This window comes from Carex rostrata, chromosome 25 (genome assembly GCF_964058835.1).
Source record: "Carex rostrata chromosome 25, lpCarRost1.2, whole genome shotgun sequence".
NCBI lineage: Eukaryota > Viridiplantae > Streptophyta > Magnoliopsida > Poales > Cyperaceae > Carex > Carex rostrata.
The window spans coordinates 5803962-5817919 of NC_135942.1; the positions used below are offsets into that span (position 1 = coordinate 5803962).

The 13958-nt window shown below is 33.8% G+C and overlaps 1 protein-coding gene and 1 long non-coding RNA gene across 5 annotated transcripts; both read right to left on the reverse strand.

Annotated features, from left to right (window-relative positions):
• Positions 1 to 255: 255 nt before the first annotated feature.
• LOC144543680 (putative 4-coumarate--CoA ligase-like 8) lies at positions 256 to 7254 on the reverse strand. The gene is made up of 6 exons (XM_078292032.1): positions 6054 to 7254; positions 2854 to 3040; positions 1306 to 1451; positions 1152 to 1219; positions 920 to 1022; positions 256 to 729 (listed from the first exon to the last, which is right to left on the reverse strand). Exons 1-6 carry the CDS (start codon positions 7068 to 7070, stop codon positions 592 to 594), a joined length of 1659 nt encoding a protein of 552 aa, XP_078148158.1. The 5' UTR covers positions 7071 to 7254; the 3' UTR covers positions 256 to 591.
• A 3596-nt stretch (positions 7255 to 10850) lies between these two features.
• On the reverse strand, positions 10851 to 13206 carry LOC144543773 (uncharacterized). Of its 4 annotated transcripts, none has more exons than XR_013508067.1 (4): positions 12876 to 13206; positions 12676 to 12779; positions 11735 to 11807; positions 10851 to 11058 (listed from the first exon to the last, which is right to left on the reverse strand). It is a non-coding gene; the product is annotated as an uncharacterized LOC144543773 (long non-coding RNA). The 4 variants fall into 4 exon arrangements; XR_013508066.1 differs by having other exon boundaries at positions 10851 to 11435; XR_013508064.1 differs by having other exon boundaries at positions 11735 to 12779.
• Positions 13207 to 13958: the final 752 nt, after the last annotated feature.

Sequence of the window (13958 nt, forward strand, 5' to 3'; positions counted from 1 at the left end):
TTGTACCCGGGATACGGATTCGTCAGGCAGTGGCCTTGTAGTAGCACTGGCATCAACTGAGATTTGTTTTAACGATTTTTTATTTAGAGTGCTCATATATTTAAGGGTCATTTGGAGGCCCAGGACAGTTATCAGCCTAAGTAGAGTTCAATGGGTTACAATAACAGGTCGGATCTAAAATTACCCTCTAGAAATCAATGCAAGAAATGCCAACCTTCAACACTGACAAAATAAATAAATAAATAAATAAACAAATTTTAGAAAGAGGCATACCAATCAAGTCCTTAATGACACAAATTTTATAAAGACGCACACACCAATCAAGTACTTAATTACACATAATGAATAATCAGAATGAATCGTGTCATTCTTTTCCTACTAATTAAGCACATAACTAGACATTTATGTTTATAAATATACTGCAAACCAAGAATGTCAATTTTAGTAAGAGAATTAACCTCAATTTACCTTCTTCTTCTTTTTATATATGCAGCCTCAATTTGTGACCATAAGATATGTAATTCGGAATAGAAAAATAGTTTTTTTCCTTTCCTTTTCTTTTTCTCCTTTGAATATTGGTAATAGGAGGAATCATAGCCTTGCTTGGACTTCAATTTTATCTTGCTTAGAAATTCTTGATCTCAGGCGCCACCTTAATATCTTCCCAGAAGGAGATCTTGGTATTGATTCCAAAAATATCACTCTTCTTATCTTCTTATATGGTGCCACCTATATTGGGAGAAAGCAGAACCATGATATGAAATTTACATGACATTCTTAGAAAAATATATATATATTTTTTAATTATTTTTGCCAAATTGACCATTTATAGGCCAAACTATATTTAAGTGCACTGTACCCCAAACCAAATAAGGGATTGCAATGCAATGCTGCACAGAAATTGAAAAGGTTTACAAACCTTATCTTGCATGAAAGTAATGATATCAATCTCCTTGATTTTGCTTCCGGCTTTTCGAACAACGCATGCCATTGGAATTTCACCTGCTTCTTCATCTGGGTGCCTGAAATTTAACGAAAAATTGACAAGATTTGAGAACTTGTTCAGACCTGACTGTATAAAATTAGAAACCCCTACACAGAACTTAGACTTTAAATATAATGCTTTTCATGGTAATTAAGTATTTACTGACGAGGTGACCGCAACATCCTGAATTTCTTGGTGTGCTGAAAGAATTTCTTCAAGCTCTGCTGGTGCTACCTGGAAAATATTAAGAAGTGAAATGTAAATCTACAGAAAATAATCATCACTAGCTAAATTCTTCTAATATGAGAATTGATCAATACCTGATAAGCTTTATACTTAATTAGTTCTTTGATTCGGTCTACAACATAAACACAACCATGCGAGTCAATGTAGCACAAGTCTCCCGTGTGGAGCCAACCCTCTTTATCTATTGCAAGAGATGTAGCCTCCTTGTTTTTCAAATATCCTGACAAAATACAAAATAGGTGGTTCCCAATAGGTTGTAATTATTTTTCTAGAAGAAATATCTTGATGACAATTGATTGGGTCATGAATTTTCAGTTATGACTTCACACCAAGGCCTCTGTTCAGTAATGAATGGAAAACACCTTGGCCAAGATTCTTTTTTGTTATGTTGATCATCTGTGGTTTAACTTGGATTGCAAAATGACTTCTTTTCCATCAAGAGATTTAAATGGTTAATTTTTGTATGACTAGCTTCTGAACTTATTTTAGATTTCTATCTCAGCTAATCAAAAGGACCTTTGAATCTATTTCTATTGACGGATCAGATTTTGTCCTTTCCAGGCGCATTATATATACCTTAGTCAAATTTTTATTCTTTCTGTTTATAGGCAGTCATATCAGCAGCTGCCAAATTTTTAGCTTGACAAGTATACTGGATAACCAATGACTAGAAAAACCCTGAGCAAAAATAGAGACAAAATGGAAAAACCCTAGCTTGCCAAATTTCAGCTATTCTAAACAATATAATCGCTGTGCTAAAGACATATCAGCATGGTCAGAATTGTTTCCAGGCACTACTGCACAAGTTTACACAAGCCAAGGTTTTCTGATATGGATCCGTAAAGGCCTGATTTGGCTATTCTGGGTTTTTAAAAGAATAAAACAGTAATCTACGTTTTAAAAAATTTGACAAAACTACCAATTTTCTGATGGACTGTTACAGTACCTGCTATTGAAATCCAGTACTGTATTTGCAAATCAGTAACTGGTTTGTAATGCCAGAAAAGAACTGGCTCAATCAGGCGGTCATGATTCTGCCACTGGCTTTCGGCTGATACATGGAATAATTGGTGTCCTTCATTATAAGGTTCACTTTGCTGGTACAAAATACTGGTATACAGTATCAGTCGAAAACTGGTTTGTGCCCTGAGATTCTGGCCTGCCAAAAGTGCACCTTGTTGCTCTTTAGTAACCTAACAAGGAATCCCGATCCTCGTAGGTAACTCAAATTTTGAGTTTGAATCCGGATTGTCCAATCAGAGTCCAGGCCAATTCAGTCTGAGGTGGAGTGCACGGGTCCCTTTAATATTTGTGCCAAAACAGATCAGACAGTCCAGATCTAAACTCAAATTGCGCACCTTTCCTTTCTTCTGTTTGTTCATTTCATCCTTTTATTGTTGTTGGTAGGATGATCTATGTATAATGATCCTTATTTTATGGCATTTTCTACTTAGAAACGTAGCTTGGCTGGTATGATAATATTATTCTTTGTTTCCTCGGCTTCCTTTTTTTTGTTTCTGTAACTCATTTTCGTACCTTCTAATATACCATCCTTTAAAATAGAAAAAAGTAATTTTATGCCGGATTAGAAGTGAATGGAAAAAAAAAATGGTGTTATATACCTTGCATCACAGGGAGACCTCTAAGGCAGAGTTCCCCTATTTTGTTGATAGCAAGAGATTGTCCACTGGAGATGTCCATTATCTTGGCCTCCATGGTGGGAATAATTCTTCCAATGGAGGCGTGCAATCTTCCTTCAACCCCGTCACAAAGTGTCACTGGTCCACTGGTCTCTGTTAACCCATAACACTGCAATGGAATTTTTTTAATCGCTTTATGGTACCGTGTACACTTCTTATTTGATTCTTATATTATGTTCATGTCCATTTCAAAATTTTGGGGCTCTGTCAAGTACTTTTCAAGAGCAAATTCTATAGATAGTTCATTTTCTTTTAAAAAAACAATTTTATTTGAGAAGAAATGAAAGAAATAAAATAAATGAAACCAGAGATGAAATCTGTAAATATATAGCTACCGCCTACCAGACACAAAATGAGGTGCGGGTGTCAATGACACCCTTTTACCCGTTTATCCGACCCGTATCGTATCCGAAAACACGGATAAGAGTAAAAAAAAATTTCCGTTAGCTAATCGGGTACGGGTAAGGGTAATGATTTTTTTCCGTTATCTTATCCGTTTTCGTATAAGATAATTTTTAAAATTAAATTATATATATAGATATATATATTTGTATGAAGATGATACATATGATACAATAAAATTTTGTATTTTATTAAATTTTTATAATACAAATTAGTTGTATTTATTATTTTTTTTCTTATTTTAAAAAATATTTTATCGAAATATTAATGTCATTTTTTTATTCGTTTATCTGACCTGTACCATATTCAAAAAAACAAGTAATGATAAAAAAAAATTTCGTTATCATAACAAGTACGGATATGAAAATATCTCCACCCGACCCGTATCGTACCCATTGACACCCCTAAAATGAGGTCGCATTTAAGAATAAAAGATGGTACAAGGTGTAATGAATCTGGTGGTAGATATAATAATGCTTCCATCTGTCTCTCTTTCTCTCAAGGTATTTGCATTTAATTGTTGACCTGTCCACCTCTCTCACAGATCCTACCTTAAAGATATTGACAGAGCTATATTGACTTCACGCAGCACACAATTCATAGAGACAAAAATGAAAAAATATATAATTGGTGTGTTACGTGAAGCCAAAGCGGGCTCAAACCCAACGCCTCTTAGATATATCTAATAAATCAGGCGAATTTAGTCTACTGCCCTGTTGAGTCATTCATGCATCGTTCGTTGTTTCGATTTCAAATTCTTCCCTCCTAATTTGTCATAAAAGAGGCCACGTGACAGGTTAGCGAGGCAATGCAGCTGGCAGGACAGAGATATCAAGTTAATGGAAGTAAATGTGCCAACCATTCACACTAACGCTAAGCTCCAGAAAGAGAAGAGGAAAACAATGTGCGGAGGTTACAATATTGTCAAACAGCATCTGATCAAGGGTCCGCACCTACTCCAGAAGGGGAGAATTGAAGACGAAGCAGAAGGTACGTGGTACTTGGTACTGTGCAGAGAAGATGAGAGGGGAGCGCCAAGCTTTGTTTTGGCGAAATTTGTACCTCCGATTTGGGATGTAAATTTACTGTGCAAAGGGTTAACCACCCCGTCGCTGTTCCCTCCCTTTCCTTTAATGAGAGTTTTCTCTCTCCGTTCTGGAGCACATTCTAATTGACAAAGAGCTAACTAAACTTCTTTTTCAAAGTCCACTAAAATAAAATAAAATTACGAAGTTCAATCATCATGTAATTCCACATAATTTTCATATAATTTTCATATGATTACATATTTAATAATTTAATTTTACATATTAAGATTAGAAGGCTATATTTGCTTATATTTAAAGAGGAGAGTGTCTGTTTGGACGGTTTTTAAAAAAATTCTCATATATATGTTCAATCCTTTCTATTTCTTTAGTAATTTTAATTATGGATCTTTAAAATCGGTTAGTAAATTGGTTATATAATGAACTTGTCAATATTTTAGGCCAAAAAATAACTTAAAAATAAAAAGAAATTGTCTATATTTTATATCATTTTTTGCCATCTTTTATAAATCATAAAAAATAGTAAAAAAAATTTCAAAAATAGTAAAAATTGGTATTCTACAAGTTCATTATATAATCAATTTAATGAGCTAGTTAAATTGAAATTTAAAATTTATACGATAGATTTTTGAGACCGTAGCATGAATAGTCATATGCTATTCATAGCACCCAAGTCTACTCCTATACATTTATGGAAAACTTAGTATAAGCTAAAAAGTTTCAGGTTCGGATCGACCGTTAGGATTTTGAAAAGTTGAATATTGAACCGTATTACGGACCAAATCGTAATATGCATAGTACCATAGACTCACTCTTTAGGAGTTTTTGGTAAAGTTTTAGGTATGTCCAGAAACTACATTCTCCCATAAGAAAGTTTCAGGTTTGTTGGTTATTTGGAGATGGAGCATTCATTGAGAAGGAAATAATAAAGATTAATGTCAGGGTCTTGAAAATGAATAATTAAACTTATCAAATATTTATGAACTATGATCTAAAATTTTAATTGAGTCTTCATTTATTTTATAAATCACATTAGAACTCCAAATATTTCTTAAATCTTAACTATCTTTGTAGTTTTAACCATGGTCAAAAGAGCCGTTGGTCGAAATTAATTATCAGATCAAAGTGATCGGACGGTAGAAAATTTCCCTTTGGAAGTGATCAGTTCTCTCAACTACCAACGATAAATGACAGCGGTCCCGGTTTACTTTTTTAAAAAAAACACTGGAGAAGGTTCAGATTTGTCTCTATTTGCCAGATCACTAGGGGGGCAAACAGGTCAGATATCAGGTCGGATATTATCCGACCGTATCTGTATCCGCATCCGTATCCGTATCTGAAAATTAGATAGGTGCAGATATGGATACGAATATAATTTTGAATTTTAATTATCCGTATTTAAATAATAAGTATATACCATATAATTTATCATAAATTATGAAAATATTTATATACATATATCTACAAATATCCGATATCCAATCTGTATTCGTATGTATCTGTCTAATATCCAATTTGTATCTATATCTGAAAATTAAAAGCAGATACAGATATAGTTTTACCACTATCTGATCCGTATCTGATTCATTTGCACCCCTACAGATCACTAGAACTACAGCCAAATCCATTACCATCAAATGAAAATCTAACGGCTAAAAAAAGATCTTCACATACCTGGGATAATCGAACACCAGGGAAACACCGGGCGAACCTCTCCATGTGTTCTCTCCCTAGCGGTGCACCGGATGACACTACCTCCTTCAGTGATTCCACGCTACCTCCTCCCGCCACGTGTCCCTTCCTTGTCATCATCACCACCATTGGTGGAACCACTGGTACACGCGTAACACCGTACCTCCTCACCACCTCCATGAGCCCATCAGGTGAAAACCGGCCTGGTACTATCACTGACGTGGCTCCCATTGCCAAAACCCCCATTACAAAAACCGAGAAACCGAACATGTGAAACAGAGGTAAAACACATGCATATACATCTCTTGTACCAATACCAGTACCAGCCCACACGTGACTTAAGACATGCGCCATTGATATAAGATTAGCATGTGTACATATTACACCTTTACTTTTTCCAGTGGTGCCTGATGAGTACATGAGAACAGCTGGATCAGATGGCTGGATTTGCTCACTAGGCAAGTTTGAAGAAACCTCAACGGTTAATTTTGGATTTGTTAACAGATCTGAGATGAAATCTTCAATGAAAAGCAGGGGTTTTGGTATGAGGTTTATCAGCTTGGAGGAAAGAGTCTTTGTGGTTACAATGAGAGATGGTGAGCAGTCTTGGATCTGAGACTCGAATTCAGATCGAGTGAGAAGCGGATTAGCAGGCGAGAGAACTGAACCGAGAGAAAGAACCGCAAGAGATAATACAGGGAAGTAAAGAGAGTTAGGAGCCACCAGGAGTACCACATCACGGGGTTTGAGGCCGTGATGGGAGCTGAGGGAGGAAGTGGCAAGGGAGACAAGGTGGCGGAGGGAAGGGAAGGTAAGGGAGGTACCAGTTGAGGCATCAATAAAGCAAGGGTGCGGAGGGGAGGGGAGGGGAAGGGAGAAGAGGTAAGAAGGGAGGGTGAGTGTAGGGGAAAGGAGAGGAAGAGGAGGGGAAGGGAGGAGACTGTGGTATACACCTGTCGAGGTTCTGTACCCTGAGGTGGCATACTCTTCTGACAACATTTTATTCTCTCTCTCTCTCTCTCTCAAAACTTGCTGGTAGCGATTGCCAACGGATCTCTTTCTCTCACTGGCACTTACTCTACTCTACGTCAGGGAACTTAAAAGAGAAGGTGGTGCACTATAATGAATTGAATGCAGTGCGAGCCAACTGCATGGAGAGGTGCGAGAGTTATGAGGGGAAGAAAACTAGGTCCCATCCCATGAGCACCGCTACCTTCTTTCTGATCAGCAGAATAAATTTCATAATGATACACTATGAATTATATATATAATCAATTCGTTAATAGAACGACCAAAGAACTGAATTTGTTTTGTACTCTCATTACAATAGACGAGTGATGGTAATAAAAGCTCTGTTGTGCCTGACTGCCATGCATGGGTCTTCAACTTTAAAGGCCCGTTCAGCAACCCAGTAGGGAATAGGAATGGATGTGAGAATCAAAAATTTTGAACTGAATTTTACTGTTTACTGTGGGAATAAAAACTTAGCTCTGAGCAAATTTTTTTTTCCCACGGTGAATAGTATGTGGCCGAACGGGCCCTAATTCTCTCTCTCTTTTCATTTATCTATATTGGAACTTTTTTTGTATTTTTAAATTTTCCTTCTTATTTAAACCAGATATATGTACGTTATATATATACCTACGATGTGAAAAACTATTAAGTAATTAATAATTCTTTTATATATTTGTTTTGCAAAAAACTCTCGCATAATAACTTATCACTTTTTATTCATTATATATAGAGGGCTACGGTGCTACGGCTAAATATTTGAGTTTTCAAAATTCTAATGGTCAATCTGAACCGTTCATCTTCTCCATATTAGTATGTGTTTGGAGACCAAATTTTATATTTTTTGGAAATTTTTTACTATATTTTTAGATTTATTGAATTTTTTTTTTTATGGTCTAGATTGTAAGTCTAAAAAAATAGTAAAAAATTTCCAAAAAATGTAAAATTTGGTCTCCAAACACATATTAATATGGAGAACAAGATAAACGGTTCGGATCGACCGTTAGGATTTTGAAAACTCAAATATTGAGCCGTAGCATCGTAGCCCCTCTATGCAACCCATAGCACCGTAGCCAAATCATATATATATATATATATGAGGAGGGATCCAATTACACTCTTTTTTGGTGACACTGAATTACACTCTCAATTTTCAAAGTTTACAAAGTCCAAACAATCGATCCAAACCGTTCAACTTGTTGGATATGTTAAAATGTGCTTACAGATAAAATTTTACATTTTTTGGAAATTTTTTACTATTTATTAAGTATTTAACAAAATCGCTATATTCATACCGTTGAATTTTTATACCCATCTTAATAAATAGTAAAAAAATTCAAAAAAATGTAAAATTTGTTCTGCAAGCACATTTTAACATATCCAACAAGTTGAATGGTTTGGATCGACTGTTAGGACTTTGTAAATATAGGGTGTAATCCGGTGTCACCAAAAAATAATGTAATCGGATACCTCCTCTATATATATATAGATATAGATATAGATAGATAGATTAGTTATTATCGTTTCTAAATAATCTTTTTTATGAAAAGAATATATATTCAATATTCCTACAGTGTAAAGAAACTCTTAAGTAATAAACATTATTATATTAATTCTTCTGCAAAACATTTCACATGATTTATATTATTATATTATTCTTCTGCAAAACATTTCACATGATCTTTATATATATATATATATATATATATATATATATATATATATAGGACTTGGCTACGGTGCTATGGGTAGCTAAGAGGCCTCCCGTGCTACGGCTCAATATTCGACTTTTCAAAATCCTAACGGTCGATCCGAACCGTTCATCTTGTTCTCCATATTAATATGTGCTTGGAGACCAAATTTTACATTTTTTGAAAAAATTTTACTATTTTTTTAGATTTATTGAAAATCGCTGTTTTTCAGACAAATCTGGACCATAAAAAACAGCGATATTCAATAAATCTAAAAAAATAGTAAAAAATTTCCAAAAAATGTAAAATTTTGTCTCCAAGCACATATTAATATGGAGAACAAGATGAACGATTCGGATCGACCGTTAGGATTTTGAAAAGTCGAATATTGAGCCGTAGCACGGGAAGCCTCTTAGCTACCCATAGCATATTAGCCAAATCCTATATATATATATATAGAGGTGATTAATAGTTTTTTAAAAGGTATTAATATTTATTTAAGTTACATAATTCAATGAATATGCAAGATTTTTGTAAAACTTATATTATTTTGTAATTTTAATCTATTGTATTGTAACTTGTAAGTATTTCTTTTTAGAGTAAAACACTGGAAAACAATTAGTATTAATGATGAAGATCTAATTAATTAATAACAAACATAAAGGGTACTTGTAGAGGTAGGCGGTAGGCCTTGCCGAATTAAGGCAAACTCTCCAATAAAGCTATGGGCGCTCATGGGATATTTGAATTTATTTGTCTGCAATAAATTGTTGAATGTATTTGTCTAAATTCAGGGGTGGATCTACAGTGTTTCAGAGGAGGCAGATGTCTTCTTGGATTTTGAGTTTTAGTGGTGTTTAGGATGTTTCGATTGACGACTTTGGCCCCCTCCTAAAATTTTTTTGCCCCCTCCGAATGTTTCAATTGTAATTCGGACTAAATTTAAAGTTAAAATTAAAATAAATTTCTTAAGTTATGATTGATAATTAGAATTATAGGTCAGAGAATCAAAAATTACAAGTCAGAGTATTGAAAAGTACAAGTTAAAGCAATGTTTTTTATAGAATATCTCACTACTAGAATTCCCAATAATAACAACGGTACTAAGTGGTATTAGCAAGCGTAAGAAGAGCCCTTGCAATAGAAATTGAGTTTTGATTTTTTCTGATTAAATTAATATAGTTGCAACGGCAGGCCCTTGCAAATAATCATGCTTGCTAATGACTCTTATTGGCCCTTGCTAATGTCTCATATTCCCCCTTGCAAATAATAAGACCCACCTCAAACATGAGTCCTAAACGGACCCCACACACTAGTTGCAAGGGCCACCGTTGCAAATAATTTTAAGAATTCTGTTTATATTATTTTATTGTGAAGACCATTACTATTTGCAAGCGACACCGTTGCAAATATTTTTAGTGTAGTTTTTTATATTATTATATTCAAAAAGACCTTATTATTTGCAAGAGCCATGGTTGCAAAAGGCTTTAGGATGTTATTTATTATATTTTATTGTTTAATTTCTATACATAGAGACTTTAATAGTTGAATGGTGAATATAAATATAAACCACAACAACAAAAACTTTAATTATTTCTTTTAGAGAAGGAAAATTATAATACAAATTTATAAGTGACTACAATAATTTCATACGAAAGGTTCATGTAAATTTATTGGTGAATATATAATCTCTCCCTTTGAACGGTTAATATAATTATAAGCGATTACAACAAGAATTTTAATATTTTTTTTGGAATAAAAAATGATAATACATATTTACATCAAAACCAACAAAGTTTAATGATATTTTAAAAAAAAATCATTAAAATATATCAGACACATACACTAATTAACTTCTTATAAGAGAGAAAATAATACTGTATTTTTTAATATGCATTTCCACTATAAAAAATAATAATATAAGAGACAATTGGTGTTTAACGATTATCTTTTTTCAATAAACATTTCCAATCTAATGTCTTAATTGTTGTTTAATAATTAGAAAATATTTCTTATTATTTTTAATTAATACTATTTAATCACAATGAAATGTAATTAAGCAGCAACAACTTTTTCTCTAATTCTGACAATTTAATATATCATAAATTTTGAATTGAACATGATTTTCATAGTCCCATTTAAATAGCACAATTTGATCCGAAAAAAGTGATACAGTTACAGTAGGTAAATAGTAGTTAAATATTACAATCCTTCTTATATACCACAAATCACAAATTTTGTCTGCACTTGTGTTGTCAAGTTACTGAAATGTCTCATATGTCCTCCTGCATATTTTTTTTACACATGAGATATAATCTAAATGAAAAAATTAGCATAAATTCAAAGTCACAAATAAAACTATACTTGAATTCAAGTATTTTAGCTAAGAGACTATATGCTCAAAAGCACATTTGTAAAGAAAACATAAAGAAACATTTGATATGGGAAAAAGGTCCTGTTGATGTTTCTTTTTTTGTTTGATGGACATAACTAACATAATGTCGGAGGCGTGTGCGCAAGCACGTATATTAAAGCCTTATCTAAGTTATCATGGCGAAAATGATATTAATATCTGGCCATCAATGGATTGGAATTCTTCTAACATTGTAAAGTACAGCTGTGGCAGCTATCTCTGACAGCTTGAACTCCAGAAAATCAACTCCTAAAATTGAATTCTCTTAAGTTTCGACCCAAAACCTCCTCATAATTTTTTTTTGTATTCATAAATGGTATTTGCACGAGCTCATGTGCTTTTCCTGTTAAGCATCTAATTTATAATTGTTCATTGTAATGCTTAATTAAAATTAGCATGTTGCCTCGATAATACAACCAAAACTGATTCCAATAGCAAGCACAATATTAGCTACATAAAAATTTACCATTAGTATGAATCTGTACCGGGCTCTACACTAATTCATGATCCTATATAACTTAACGAATGTTAAAATTAAAAAATAATACCTCTAATCATGGTCAAGATGAGATCAGCTGACTGTAAAATCAGAAACTCCTTGGGGCCATTTCCGTCGCTGAACTTGTGGAGAAAATAATCCATGAAAGAAAAAGGTGTCACTGCTTGCATTCTAACTTAGTAGGGCCTATAATTATTTTGCAAGCCCTTAATTTGCACCTGGTTATTGCTTGTCATTTTCCTACACCTTGTCAGAATCTGAGTTACTACCATTGTATCCTACTCAAGCATACAAAAAAAATGCTTTAAACTATAGGCCCTACTAAGTATAATTGTCTTTTTTTTCTATTTAAAAAATACTCTTTAAAATAATATTTTCTTCAATTCAAATTGCATTTTAAAATTATATTGCTAAACTTTTCTTCATTTTGAAACTATTATCTTCATGACATTCCCATTAGAAAGGACTTATTCTACAATTGTTTTCATCCTGTCACGAAAAGGTCCTTATCCAGGGACTGTTTTCTAAAACTATTTTATTTTCTGTCACATTTCAGTCCCTGAATACTGTCAGACTTGAAATTTTGCACTACAGACCCTGTTATTTACCAGAATTCACCCAGAGATGTATAGAATACTGGAAATTTACAGAAAAGGCCCTGGAATGTTGCAGGATAATGCAGAATTGTGCAGAATGCTGGAAAATTACAGAAATGCCCTTGAAAAAAACAAAACAGCATACCAGAACATAAAAGAGACGGGTAACGGTCTGTACCAATGCTCAAAATTCATGAACAACACTTAATTTACTAAGCAAAACACTAATACTAACAGAAATTTTTACTATTGCAAATGAGCAAGTCCTTATAACATTCATTTTATCAGTAATTATGAAATTAAATCCAAATGAGAAGTGAATAACAGTATCATGAACTCTAGATTGATCTAATTGACTTATTTCTTTTAAATAAAGCTAGTCCACATGCCTTACAAACAATTCAATTGTGCATTGAGAGTGGCATCAAGGGACACGTTGCCATTCAACCGAGCTGCTTGCCGAGACTTAGAAATCGCTGAATCCAGACCAGAAAGTGCCTGAAATTCAATTCCAAATTCAATCAAGTTTAAACCATCAAATACAAATAATAAGTACAAAGATAGAAACTTTAACTTGAGCATTTTATCAAACACCTTGAAAGCGCTGAGTTGGCCTCCCCTTTTCTTTTATTTTCATGGTGGAGAAGGGGCTTCGACCGTGTTTGCTTAGAGAGTTGAGAAAGCGAAGAGATGAAGAGAGAGAGGGAGAGGCGATCTATGAGGAAGAGGAGGAGGCGATCTGTGAGGACTGTAGAGGGAGAGAGGATCTGGGAGGAAGAGGGAGAGGCGAAAGTGTGGCTATGTTTTAGTGAGGAAGAGGGAGAGCGGGAGATGAAAAACAAAATTCTAAGCGGGATAACTTAGTGAATTTTGGGGAGGGAATGGAAAATTTAGGAGGGAATGAAAAGTAATTGGAGGCAGGGAATGAGGGAGATGAAAAAAAAACGTTCCAAGTCCAGAGAGGCTGAGAGGAGAAGGCTCTTTGTTTCACGCTGGGAGAGACCTATCCAAATTTATATGCTCTGAGGTAACATTATATTTGTGCTTAGATTGAGGTCGTCAGATCATCATCACACACGAATATTAAAGAAACGTTTGCATCTCCTAGGGTCAGATTTAAAGAGAAATATTATATTACCTCAGAGTATAAGGACTCCCTATCCACAACTATTCAAAGGGAATAAATCAGGACCATTCTTTACTTATCGTATGGCATGGAAGCTTGATATTTTCACATCATCTAATGCTTGTACAACAATATATATGAAAAATTTAAAAATATATATATATATATATATATTTTTCCATCTTATATGGTCAAATAGTACTTATACGTGTCATTTTTATAAACTTTTGTCATTATATGTTCTTTCAAATTTAGAAAACATTTTCGGACCATTCATTTTCAAACGGGTAATCAACGGTCGATCTGGAATGAAATCATTCCAACTATGTTTTAAAATGATCAAGGGAGAACATTGAACGTAACCAACATAAAAGTTCGGAAGTTTTATTACGTATGAGCTTCGATCCAACACAAAGTGTTTATGGCTATACGATGCTTCAATTTTCTATGAACTAGATGGATGGGCAAATAAAAACAAATGTTGATCAAACTTGGGTGCAAGACAATAAATACAGTATTCTTTGATTTAAACGGTTCTGATCGACTAACGT

Bases quoted from the DNA above. Each gene is read 5' to 3' on its own strand.
- LOC144543680 (XM_078292032.1), bottom strand. From the start codon at position 7,070: ATGTTGTCAGAAGAGTATGCCACCTCAGGGTACAGAACCTCGACAGGT. The intron at 1,220-1,305 runs GTATTGATCAAT...AATATTTTCCAG, and splicing joins TTAAGTATAAAGCTTATCAG to GTAGCACCAGCAGAGCTTGA. The intron at 1,023-1,151 runs GTCAGTAAATAC...GTTAAATTTCAG, and splicing joins CAGGATGTTGCGGTCACCTC to GCACCCAGATGAAGAAGCAG.